The sequence below is a fragment of the Nicotiana tabacum genome, chromosome 2, assembly GCF_000715075.1.
Source record: "Nicotiana tabacum cultivar K326 chromosome 2, ASM71507v2, whole genome shotgun sequence".
NCBI classification, from domain to species: domain Eukaryota; kingdom Viridiplantae; phylum Streptophyta; class Magnoliopsida; order Solanales; family Solanaceae; genus Nicotiana; species Nicotiana tabacum.
In genome coordinates, this window is record NC_134081.1 from 25,637,017 (window position 1) to 25,650,689 (window position 13,673).

The 13,673-nt window shown below is 39.8% G+C and overlaps 1 protein-coding gene across 1 annotated transcript; it reads right to left on the reverse strand.

Annotated features, from left to right (window-relative positions):
• Positions 1 to 1,974: 1,974 nt before the first annotated feature.
• Positions 1,975 to 8,540, reverse strand: LOC107784459 (protein ENDOPLASMIC RETICULUM-ARRESTED PEN3). Its single transcript, XM_016605593.2, has 2 exons — positions 6,418 to 8,540; positions 1,975 to 2,552 (listed from the first exon to the last, which is right to left on the reverse strand). The coding sequence occupies exon 1, from the start codon at positions 8,429 to 8,431 to the stop codon at positions 6,998 to 7,000; it is 1,434 nt and encodes a 477-aa protein (XP_016461079.1). The 5' UTR covers positions 8,432 to 8,540; the 3' UTR covers positions 1,975 to 2,552; positions 6,418 to 6,997.
• Positions 8,541 to 13,673: the final 5,133 nt, after the last annotated feature.

Sequence of the window (13,673 nt, forward strand, 5' to 3'; positions counted from 1 at the left end):
TTAATATAAAATCATAGCCATTAGCACAACTATTACCGTCTGAACTACAATATTACATATCTCCATATACAGACAACATCATATACTCCTAAAAACTTTACATTATTTATTATACACGTTTTCCAACCTAACTTTATCTCTTTCATTCCATTCCTCAAGAATAATTTTTTATCTTCTAAAACTCACTGTTGAAATTACTCACATCTTTTTTTTTTGTCTTCTTCTCCTTCATTTTCTTTCTTTGTCTATTTCTCTCTCTTCTTTATTCATTCTCCTTTTTTTTATTTCTCATTTCAAATCTAGATTTCTTTCTTTTTATTTTGCAGTTTATATGAAAAAGTTTCTTTTGAGTAGATAGAAAAATTGCCAAAAACTCAATTTAAATCTTAAAAGAATTTATTTGATTAATACTACGGCAATGATATTAGAGTGGCAGTAGAAAATGTAAAAATTTCTAGTCAAGCTCTGTGTATTTCTGTTGGTGTTTTATTGGTGGTTATGATAATTTTTGTGAGAATATGAGATTTTATGGTAGATCGACAGGTTATTTTTTCATACAAGTGGTTATTGCTTCTTCTTCTTCTTCCTCCTCCTCCTCTTATTCTTCTTCTTCTTCTTCTTCTTCTTCTTCTTCTTCTTCTTGCCATAATGGTGTTTTGTGAGTGAAGATCCTTTACAATAAGTGTTGATTGTGGGTCTGGGTTTAATAAGGAAGTTGTGTGTGTGTGTGTGTGTGTGTGTGTATATATATATATATATATATATATATATATATATATATATATATATATATATATATATATATATATATATATATATATATATATATTGTTCAACGATGTATAAAAAGCGTATAGTACGTGTACAACCCATACATCACCTTGTTCTTCTTCTTCTTCTTATATCATGGGTATTTTTGCTTGTGTAATATTATATTTTTCTAAATTGGATCACTAAAATTTAAAATTCTTTGTCAAACTTAAAAAGGGGATTATAATTTATGTATAATAGGAAGAAGTTTGGTGGTTGTGGAGAAGACAGTTGGGTTTGATGGAATTTTGGGGCTGAGAGGATAGTAATTTTTACGGGGATTTCACTAGATATGAAGGATTTTGGGAGTGATTAGGCGAGATTTCAAAATTTTTAACTACTAACATTAATTTTAAAAGAATGTTAGGCTAGAGGTTGGGCTAGCAACTATTATGGTTGCATTGAGGAGCCAGAGTCTCTCGTTGGTTTTCTAGGTTTCACTTGCTAACCCTTATAATTATTTTTGGGCTATGAATTGTATACCTTATTTTGTGGCTATCAGTTGTCATTAGTTTTCCCGGAGTGGCTACAAATGAATTTCTCTCTACTTTCTTGAACTGACAATTGGTTCTGGGCCAAGCCCATTTTCACAGATGAACCGTAAAAAAAGAGAGCCCAAATTTCGTGCCACCTTTAAAAAGTATTGGTTTGTATAGTAGAAAGATAATACAACAATAAAATTACAAGTTGCTGATTTAATAATAGATGGATTATAATTGGTGTTTCTAAAAGAGTTATGCACTTAATACAGTAGTACCATGTTTGGCTTTTAAGTAGAATCATTTATATTTCCTGCTTTAGCATTAGATACAAATTTTATAATGTTGGCTATTTTTGTCAATGTTGAGCTTTTTGCAGTATAATAACAATTCGTACTATTAGTAATACATCGTAGTTTACCTGCCAAATGTCTAACCAAACTAGCCAAAACACTCAAATATCTTAGTAATAACGTCTGTGTTGACACAAATGACACCATTTGGAAATTTAGATCTTGTAAGCTTAAATCTTCTGCCCAAGCTATCATCAAGTATTTCCTCCAATATCCCTTTTAAAAAAGATTTCAACTTTTAGTATTTACTGTGTTAGCATAAAGCTTTACTTTTTCTTTCTACCTTTTTCCAAGCGGGGTGGACGTAAGAAAGGGAAAGGAAGAAAATTACATTGCAAAATTGTATGATATTATAAAAGAATAGAGAAGTTTACCACTAGCTACACAATTTAAAGTTTAAGGCATTCAGAATTCTGCTCCTGAAGTGTTTCAGGATAACTAGTGTTAAAGTTGGTCCTTGTACAAATCCTCTTATTGATTCCAATAAGATTACACCACAGTAGATTCAGAATGCATTAACTGACACCATCAAATAAGGTCTGTCAACCATATCACAGCAACTCCTAACTCCTGCTGCCTACAAGATTCACTTCCTGAAGCAGTATCACAGCTTAATATCAACACATAAACATGAGAGGGTTCAGACAAGAATATGGGCATTTAATTTCACAAATTTACATCTTCAAAATACAGCTCTGGCAATGGCTCAACCAAAAACACAAGAATCAAGAGGTTGCCACATCATACAGATCTCCTCCAAGCTTGTAGCTCAGCTGTTTTGCAAGCATGCAACCTGAGCATCAAGAATATTACTGGCTTAGTAACACTCAACTTCTATCACCAGGTAACTTCTTTTCCTTCTAGCTTGTAGAGTCTAACAAGACAACACTATGAGCCTTAGTGCTTGAACCTGCACATTAACAAATTCAATAGTTTGAAAGGGTTAGTTCAATATTCTACAGTAGAAATCCATGCCAGAAACCATGTTGGTTTTAAGTTGGGTATACCGTCATGAATGAGGTATGCAAGTTCCAAAGTACAGGTTGATGATATTCTGCTTTTCTTAAAGCAGTGCCACAGTTTAAGCTTGCCGTTCCTACATTATGCCAAGTATTGGTATAGACAATTGATTTTCTTGAACATCTATCAAATGTGAGGTGCTATGGTGCATGTTATTTACAGATGACAATGTATTATGTACTGATTGACGAGACGCGAGGCGGTGCCAATGCGAGGTTGGAGGTTTGGAGACAGACCCTGGAGTCTAAAGGTTTCAAGTTGAGCAGGACCAAAACAGAATATTTGGAGTACAAATTTGCTGACGTGACTGGTGAAGCAGATGTGGACGTGAGGCTCGATACACAAGAAAATTTCAAGAGAAAGTTTCAAGTATCTTGGGTCAGTAATCCAAGGAAATGGAGAGATTGACGAGTATGTCATACATCGTATTGGAGCGGGTGGATGAAATGGAGGCTCGCATCCAGTGTTCTGTGTGATAATAATGTGTCGCTGAAACTTAAAGGTAAGTTCTACAGAAAGGTGATTAGACTGACTATATTGTATGGGGCAGAGTGTTGGCCAGTCAAGAGCTCCCATGTCTAAAAGATGAAGGTGACAGAAATGAGGATGTTGAGATGAATGTGCGAGCATACCAGGATGGATAAGATTAGGAATGAAGATATTCAGGACAAGGTGGGCATGACCCCTATGGCGGACAAAATGCGGAAAGCGGAACGGGGCTTAGATGATTTGGGCATGTGAAGAGGAAAAATATTGATGCCCTAGTAAGAAAGATGTGAGAGGTTGGCCTTGGTGGGTCTGGGGAGAGGTAAAGATAGGCCAAAAAAGTATTGGAGAGAGTTGATTATGCAGGACATGACGCTATTTCAGCTTACCTAGGACATGACCCTTGATAGGAGGGTATGGAGGTCGAGAATTAGGTTAGAAGGTTAGTAAGTACTCGTGTGTTTACCTTGTCCATACCAATAGTATTAATGTTAGTCTTGTACTTTCTTATTTTTTGATTTCTATTAATACCTGTTGTTTCTTTCGGGGTGCCCTTAGCGTCGAGTAACATGCACTAGGGTGTATGTGCGACTCGTTTAGATCATGAGCTGGCACAAAAGCAAGAAAACGACGTTTACAGTATAAATGATCAGTACCGGTGAATATGATAGGATGGAAGAAGGAACTCCATTCATTATTTTTTTTTAAAAACTCTATCATATCCCTCTATTGTGTATGAAGTTTATGGTTTATCTTGCTGATATTACTGTTTGTTGTTACTATTTTTTTTTTTCATTCCTTGAGTAGAGGATTTATTCGAAACAACCTAGGGGTAAGGTTTGCGTAAACACTAACCTCCCCAGATGCCACTTGAGGGATTACACTGTTTGTTGCTGTTGAACAACTATTAAATGTGGCACACAATTATCACAAACACAATCAAGCTAATACTAAGTAAAAAGCTAGTGTGGTCTCCAACAATACTCGAAGTCGCTGTTCAGTCCACACTTATGTGCCCACCAATGTGATGGGATTGAAGACAAGATTGGAAATCATGGGAACACTTTGAAAAGGAACATCAAATGTGGAACTATGGAGTATAAATATATTACGAGTTGAGTGTGGCTGGACTAAGGATCTAAATAATTCACGAGATCTGAGAATCTCCTTCAGTTTTGGCATCACTTTTTGGAATTATTTTTACAAAGAAATGTCAAAAAATAAGACATGAAAGGAGCAATTGATGCAGAGGGGGCAGACTTATAGCTTCCGGTATAGCTTATAAATAATGGTCTGATAGTAATAGGACGTTAACAATTTATTAACATATTGATGCATAGGAAGAATTTTCAACTAGCTAACAGATGTCATATGTGCCTTTGCTATTCTGAAACAAACAATCACTTGTTTCTTCACGACCCAGTTGCAACAGACATTTGGAACATGTTTCTAACACTTTTTGGACTGGAATGGTGTATGCTATGCAGTGTTAGGGAGGCCTTTGTGAGCTGGAGTTCCGGGAAAGTTGAGAAGTCCATCAAAGGGTCTGGTCTACGGTTCCTGCTTGTATTTTGTGGTGCATATGGTCAGAAAGGAATCAAAGATGCTTTGATGCATTTCAACTGCCAACTAACACTCAAGGGAAAGGCCAGATGTTGGTTAATCTTACCCCGTATATAACCCTAACTCCTTTGTGGAATTTATCATCTCTTTAGTCTTATAATAGTTTTTTCCCCTCTATTCTTGGGCTGATATTTTCTTTTCTTTTGTAACCTAAGCATCTTCTTGATGTCTTCTGTTAATGATATTCTTACTTCATTGAAAAAAACAATTTATTAAGGCATCAGCAACTGAATCATATCACCTTTTTGTTCTATCTGAGAGGTTCTCGAAATAAACTTTCCTTTTCATTTCTTTCACTCTCTTTCTCAATTTTCACTATTTCACAAGCTATTCTTTCCCGTTTAGTGTGCATTGTCCAAACAAAAAGCCAAAGGTTTATATTTTATTTCAGTGAAGTCCTTGTTTCTACTCCTTCCTTACTCGAGCAGAAATGATTGAGCCAGCCACTACCTTTAAGAAAAAGAACTTTCACATAGTCTTTGTATTGTGCATCAAACAATTTATAATCGTCAAGTATGGTAACCTTTAGATAAAGGAAGGGCCTAAAGAGATTAGGAAGATCATTTGCAAATAAACAAAGAAAAGCATTTTGCCCTCCTGAGTCTTGAGTATTGATTGCACACAGTTAGAGAACCTACGCTTCCACTTACCCTTTTCAGGTATCATGGGATCCTTTACCTCTAACTCTGAGCTCATTTGTATGATTGTATCTCCTCTGACCTTATTCCTTCCACAACTATGAGAGGGAAATCATAACTTCTCCACAATTACTGCCATCAGTCCGGCGAGGAGCTTCTCCTACAGAAAGAAAGGTGTTCGAAAACACCAGCAATTTCCTCTTCAGTCATCTAGTTCTGTCTTTACTAGTATAACTATCTGTCCTTATTAAACTTGGACTTTGAAGGAGGGGTTTTTCCTTTCTTTTGTCTTTTTTCTCTATTGTTTGGGGACCCGGGGGGGGGGGAGGGGAGGGGGTCCTAGGTTTACCCCTCCCATAGTCTTGGGATTTCAATCTTTTGTGATTAATTAAGCTTAATATTTGATTTTCTTAATTATGGTAGCACTTATTTCTGTATTCAAATGAGCCTGGATTCAGTGTTTTCATTAAAATTTCACTGTTCGCTTATAGCTTTTTTAAACAGGAAATTATGATTTAACGCGAAGTGGTTTCTGACATGCTTAAGGCATCCCTTTGCTTGCCTAATAATCTCACAACTCCACCACATAACCCCAGGAAGTTGCCTCCAGCACTTAAATTACAACAAATGGCACTTATCAGTTTATTACTTGCCTAGAGAAAAAAAGAAAAAAAGAAAAAAAAACCCACCTACTAGAGAGTTTGACAAGTATAAATAAAAGGAATAGGGACCATTTACATGACACACTCACACATTCTAAAAGAGTTAATCTGTGTTGAAACGAACCATCATTAGCAACTGAAACAAAGAATACAATGCTTACAAATCTCCTTTGCACCTTGTTTTCCAACTAATAGAATATGAATCTTGTCGAAGTGGAATTTTGCATGAAACTAAGGAAAGAATTTACAGGTTTGTGTGTACATGTGGCAAACCAAATGATACAGAAATTTAGCAAGGAAGTTAAGTCGTGAAAACAAACAGCAAGTGCGAAAGTTAGATGCATACCTCTGATACAACTATTTTAACACCCTTGGATATCATTCTTTCTCGATAAACAGGATACACAAATCACCAATAATCCATATTGATTTCATTTTATGACAGCATAGCACCTCCCACATTGTTCTTGATGATCAACATAGTGTCCAAAAGGGATCACCATGAATCCAATCTCAGTTCATTAACATAATCATATTAACCTTTGCACATTGTCTCTTTATTGATCAACATGACATCCAAAAGCAATCACCAAATACGCAATTCATCTCATTAATGATAATTGCAAGCTGCAGTCGCACAGCTAAAAAAGATACAACAAGAACAACTATGCTCAATCTCAACTAGTTCAGGTTGTCTTCTAACTTTACCGTCAACCTACTGCAACCCATTGATGATCATTACAAACTGCAGTTCAGACAGCTCAAAAATATACAACAACAACAACTACTATACTCAATCTCAAACTAGCTCAGGTCGGCTTCTAACTTTACTATAATCGTCAAGCTATTGCAAGCCTCTCCTCTAGTCGGACATGAAACCAGCAATGTGAGCTCACACAGGATGCAAAGCTCACAGCTCTAGATGATCACAAATTTAAAACAGCACCAGAAAATTGAGAACTTTGCCACACCTCAATACCCTCAACATCTTCTCTAGTAACAAACAGCCTATCACCAGCTCCCTCAATCTTCTTTATGATCCCTCTTTCAGCATCCTCCACTTTATCCATATAATTCCTCCTATACAACCCTCCATGCAACACCCTTTCCCTCTCAACATCACTTTCTTTCTCCACCATTCTTGACCACACCTCCAACTCTCCCCCTCTTCCGACGAACACCTGCTTTCTATAACAGTGAAGTAAAATATTGCTTCCACCACTTGCAACATGCCTCATACATGGATTTTTCTCTTCCAAATATACCCATGGATCTTCACTCAATTTACGAAGATCTGCCACCGCCAAATCACCAGACTTTGAACATATCTTGAACATGGTCAACTCGTCCCGGTCAAAGTCAATGTCAGCAAATGAGTCACCAAACCGGCTGCTCCGACCCGACCCGGGTTCATTCGTCTCCCACACAACGTCCCCTGACCTGGGGTCCCACAACCGCACGTAACCCGAATACCCAAAAGCTCCGGCGGTTACTGAAACGCCAACTAATGCATTAATCTCCGGCAAAAAAGTCAACTTTCCGACGACCGTTGACTTTGCCGAATTCCCAGATTGCCTTCCCAACTCCGAAACCGCTTTCATTGTACACTTGTCGATACTCAAAACACAATTCTCTCTATGCTGACACTCGAAGGCCGCAAAGACAGAGTCCGGCGAGTCAACAACCGCGTTGACTTTTGCCTTGTAGATTCTCGGGTCAGACGGGTCGGTCCATTCGACAGATCCAACTCTACGCCCATTAGCCAAGTTATAAAAATGGAGCCCGGACTCGAATTCAGACCCGACAACTGCCAAATCGGGTCCAACCTTCCGAATCGAGCTGATGTAATCAAGATGGGTCCGAATAGTTTCGGTATGGGTCAAACTCCAATCGTAAACCGAAACCTGCCCTCCATGAGCTACCCAAACGGATCCGTCAGAATCAACGGCGTTAAAGTCCGTTACAACGCCGTCAGATGAGGGGCGGATAGTTGAAAGAAGTGAAGCGTCGATTCCGCTGAGTTGACTCGGAGCGAGTGCGGATCTGAGCTGTGATTCAATTCCGTAGTAAACAGCTTCGTCGATGAGTTCTTGATTGGAGAATCGTTTTGCGGTCGAAGGGAGACGATTAGACCGGAGAAGAGCTAAGAGAGCCGAGAAGATTTCTGGGTCCCGGTCGATGAAAACCGGTTCGTCGGAATTCCGGTTTGATAAGGCGGATAAGAGAGAATCGGGTCCACCAGAGCGAAGTGTGGATACTGTTGTTTCAAAGAGCTTGCCTCCGACGTTGAGCTTCACACGGTCGCTGACTTGGCTTTGAATTGTAGTACGTCGTGCTCCGTTGATTGTACCGTCCTCCATCGATCAGAAATTAGATATCGGATCGATTCAGTTGACCGAACGGGGAACGGCTTTGTATATTGTGCTGTTTTATCTTTTGATTATTTTAGATGAAAAGAATAAACAAATGACGGTTATTGTTGTTTTTAATTTTGTTTTATTAGGTGGAACCCTGTAGCGGGAAGTTTCTTCAAGGAGTATGAGAAATTTAGTAGACGTTTGGATATAAAAATTGTAACTTGTATTTGGAGTTAAATTAAAAAATAATATTTGAAATTTGAAATTATACTTGAACATGTATTTTATTTAAAAAAATATTATAATGAATGGAGAAATATTTTTTTGGAAATTTTTAAAAAAATTTTGTTTTAGAAAAATTTATTTTTGAAAAATTTTCAAAAACTTAAAAGTTTTATGAACACACACATTTTAAAAAAAATTGATTTAAATATACTTTTTTATGGATAAACGAGGCCTTAAATAAATAAAAAAACAAAATTTGTTCTTGGTATTTTTAGTTGATGGTTGACAAATATTCATGCAACTGCTCAATTCCTTGTTGTGACGATTTTTATACTTTGTGCAAATATTTTTGAGTCATAACTCATATCCACTTTGTTTTTAAAAGCAAAATGTTTCATTCTTTTGCTCAATTATTTATTTATTTATTTATTTTTAAACACAGTTTGTTCTGTTTTCTGAATAAAGGGAAAAAGATTTAATTTGTGTACTATTTGAAATTGAATATTTTTTTAAAATTGAACAATTTTGCTATTTGTATTTTGGGTCTACTCTTGCACTTGACGATTAGAAAAAATGTCTTGTTTGTCCTTGACTTCTACCAAAACTTCAACGTGAAGGTCGTACTCAAAAGTAGATGGGTAAATCGACATTTTCTGAAAAGTATCCTAATACAGTCTATCCGTTTGATATTGAAATTCTGTTAATAACAACAAGCAACACTAGGTAATTAGCTAACGACAAGGGTATAAAACTAGAGTATAACGGAAAGTATATTGAAAAACTTCGTATTGTACATGAGTAGTGTTTACCCTCAAAATCGGATAACAATTAAATTTGTAAGTGGTTTTAATGATACGCGAATTAATTTGATATAAAGCGATAAATTAAGTCAAATTGAACAAACAAAGATAAAATAGATTCAAATCATACGAGGAGGATAGTTCCAGACTTAGTGAAATATTCACCCTCGATCCGGGCTCGCTATGGCCATCATTGAACAAGAGAAAGAGCTAATAACAAGAAAATAATAATATATTGCTTTGGAATGCGTGTTACAATGTCCTTAATGAATCATTAGACCCCCCTTTATATAGTAGGGGAATTCTACTCTAAGTATAACTTTATAAAAGGTAAAAAATCTTCTTTTTTAACTGATTGCTGGTTCTTCATCAATACGTGCCGAGATCCACGCCGTGATTTTCGGCCGGTCACAGATATTACCGCCTCCTGTTGGCCGTGCTTGGTTGCCCGGCGACGCTCTCCGAAGTTCTTCAGATTTTAGGTCGATCTCGAATTATGACCCCGATATTATCGAGGATTGATTGTCGCCCCCGTACTCTGACTCGTTTCTTGCTTCGATTCCGATCTTTCATAATTATATCTCGAGCTCGTTTTACCATATTGAAGGTCAGAGTATATCATGAGCCAGTGTTTTACCCGTACACAGATAGTCCCCTCATTTCTCGGAAAGTAAGCTGATGAGAAACGACATGAGCATCTCGATTCCTTCTTCGATACACCGTGACATAAACGACAAAAAATCCGAAACGTCTCGTCAGTCATGTCATAATGGAATTAAATACATGTCAGCTGCCGGTCGGCTGTCCCTGGAGGCGAAGCGTCGCGACACCGCTATAAATAACCCCTCTTTTATTCATTTTTTACTTTACATTAAATCTTCTACCTTCATACCTTCAGGATTTCAGTACTCTCCAGCGTTTTTACCTCCGTTACTCAAGATTCTTCAGTACTTTGCAAATTTTTTTACTCATCTCCTACTCAAGCCAACAAGTGTGATCTTTCAACTTTCAATCTTTTCCGAGCTTTTTCTTCCATAACAATGGCAAAAACCTCAAAATCTATTCCTCAGAAGGATACTCCTTCTTTCTCGCGACCGACCACTGAGGTCGAGGAGACCGTCCCCGATACGGTTGTTGATAAACCGACGGAAGAGCCCCCCTTGAAGATGTTCATTCTCGGTGGTTGTTCGGTCACCGATGACTTCAAGGTTTAGAAGCCTTCTTCTGTACAGGGTCAGCGTGAGGAGGACTCGAGATACATCTGCTCAATTACCAAAGAGGTCCTCCCCACGGTCCGAAAAGACTGCAACTGGGATAAGAAAGACATAGTGGTCCCCGACTCCGAAGTGACCATTAACACCCATGTCGAGGGATATCTAAGTGTTTACACTTATCCCTTTAACATTGGGCCCGGTAGAACCGGTCATCTTAGACTTCTGTAGGAGGTATAACATATGCCTTGGCCAGATTCATCCATCACTGTGGAGGATCGTGATCCTCCTCCGATTCTTTGTGAACAAAATCGATGTGTGCTCGCTCACCATCGATCATCTACTCCGCTTATACAGTCCCCAAATCTTTCGGGGGGACTGATAAAATTAGTACGCAGGGCGAGCAAAGCCCCATTCTCGAGCATCAACGAGGATCGAGATTGGGGTTGGTAATGACGTTTTGTTCGGGTGAAGGCCACCGTCTTGGTATCTGCCGAGTGGAGGCCGTTCCTCGAAAGGTGGAACGCATCACGTAAGTATTCACTTTAAGTGTCGATTTTATGCCTTATCTTCCATTTTCTTTTCGGTGCTTATTATGTTGTAGCCCTTGCTCGAGTTCTGAATGCTATCCCTCGGCTCAAGGAGTGGGTTGGGGGCATTGTGTCATAGATTCCCTACTCCGAGCGCTCATAGCGCAAACTTTCAAAAGGTTGTTGGGAGGCTCGTTCCCATGGTAAGGTTCTTTTCCCAAACAAGTCGTATTGAACTTTTTCTTCTAACATCACGTCCTTATTTCCTTTACTTTCTTTTGCAGGTTTGCCTAAGAACATCGAGCTTAGGCCTCCGGTTGGGGACGAGGACTTGCCTGTTGAGTCTCTTGCTCCGAGGCAGGCCGAAGAGAGGAAAATGAGGAGGGCTCCGAGTTCCCCGAGCTCGGAGAAAAAGAAACCAAGGAGAAGGCTGGTGCACAAGCCAAAGGAAAACACCAGCTCCTGAGCACCAGCTTCGGACATGCTCTATCGGCTTAGGGACGAGTCTGAGGGGGAGGAGCTTTTTGTGGCCCGCGAGCCATCTCCCCTCGAAGAGCAGGGGGCCGTTGAATCATAGATCCGCGAGGCCGATCTTCCTCATGCTAGGGAGGTAGACGAGGAGGCCGGGGCTGGGGCTTCCCGGGATGCGGGTAGTTCCCCGAAGAAGGTACTTGGTGTAATAGACATCACCGAGTCACTCTCGTTTACCGAGTCTATGTACAACAAGGCACAAACGGTGAAAGAACGACCCAACGAGGGGGCCTACAGAGCGGATAATCCCTTCCGCTGCTTTTTTGACGTCGTGGATTCCACCGCCATGGAGGACGCCACCGGGTTAGGTGACCTAGAGGTACCAAAGAAAAGTTCATCCTCGGAGGTAGGTGGGCCTAACTCGAGCCCGAGATTGGCCAACTGGTTCCCTACCCCGAGTGTGGATCCTGGTCGGAAGTGGTCAATTATCATCACCGTTCCGGAAGATGCCCGGGTTCTTTCCGCCCCTATTGGGGTAGCTAGTTACCTCCGGTGCTTGGTAACCGACAAAGACCAGACAAAAATGAACACAGTGGATGCGCCATACCTATTCAATGAGGCACAACAGGAGCTGAACCGGGTACGGTGTTGCCAAACGTTTTCATAATTCATCTTTAGTTCTTGATGATCCTAATATTTCTTCTCATATTTGTAGGCCTCGGTGCTTTACCATGAAACCTTCCTCCGGTATCGGGATGAGCTGATCCAACTCGAGGCAAAGTCAAAGAGCTTGCTGAGAAGAGAGACATGCACAAACTTCTCAGCGAGCAACGTGAAAGAGAGGCTAAGAGCCTTCGAGCCGAGTTGGACGCGGCTTAGAAAGAACACGCCGACCTGGTGGAATAAGTAAAAATCTTTGAAGTTAGTAATGATGAGCTAGACATGATGACTAATGGTCAAAACCCATAGGTCTAACAGAAAATTGATCGGATCGACCAACTCCGAGCTGAGATGGATGTAATCAAGGTCAAGGCCGAAGAGTGAAAGGTCAATATGGATTGCTTGGCCTCGGAAAAGGAGACTTCCTGGGCACAATTAGACTCGGCGGGGGCTCAACTTCGAGCGATGAGGGAGAAAGCTAAGGCCCGATCCCAAAATATCGATGAGCTTCAGTCTCAACTGGGCTCGGCTGCTGCCGATCGGGATACCGTTGCCAAAGAGCTTAAAGCATCTAAGTTAGTGGCTAAAATAACCAAGGCCGATGCCGATGAGATGGTGGCCCAGTACAAAGCTGATGTTGAGGCAGCCCAGAACTGCCTAAAAGATATCGTTGAATATGTGAAAGTGGCAATCATGAAGGGAGGCCCTCGAGGATGTACATGCCCGGGGTTTTGATTTATCGGCCAAGATAAAAAATGCTAAGGGGCTCGAGGGTGAGGCCGAGGCCAAGAAGTTGGCATATCCCGAGGACAACGGAGACTCCGAGGGTTCTGACGGATCCGGGGAAGGAGAGGACCCCGATGGTCCTGGTGATGAGGCGGGCTCCGACGAGGACCAGACTGCTTAGGTGTTTTGTAGATGTTTTTGTACTTTTGTAGTTTTTGTTGAGGCCGTTGGGCCTTTGTCAAGATCTTTTAATATATATACAAGGCTTTTTTCCTTCGACAAATTTCAAGCTTTTTGCTTTTTTCTTTACGATTGCAAAGATTTTGAATGCCTTAACGCGTAATAATTAGGTCTTATTCAGAGGTTCAAACAAGGCTCGTTCTTGATATTATTTTGCTCAAGATACGTGGTGGCTCGGTATGATCGGAAGCTTTCCCTGAAGTATTTACTTATGATGTTTTATGTTATAATTTTGCCAAAGGTAGCCTTTGAACCGGTTTAGAAATTTTGAAGGCCTTATATTTTGGTTACGGGTCTCGGACGTCTCCGAGTCGTCCTAGGATGGTCGTAGCCTTTAAAGTTTGGGTGTTGACCAATGGGCTTATTACCTCGAGTCATCCAG

Excerpts from the sequence above, each read along its gene's own strand:
- LOC107784459 (XM_016605593.2), bottom strand. The coding sequence starts at position 8,431 with ATGGAGGACGGTACAATCAACGGAGCACGACGTACTACAATTCAAAGC.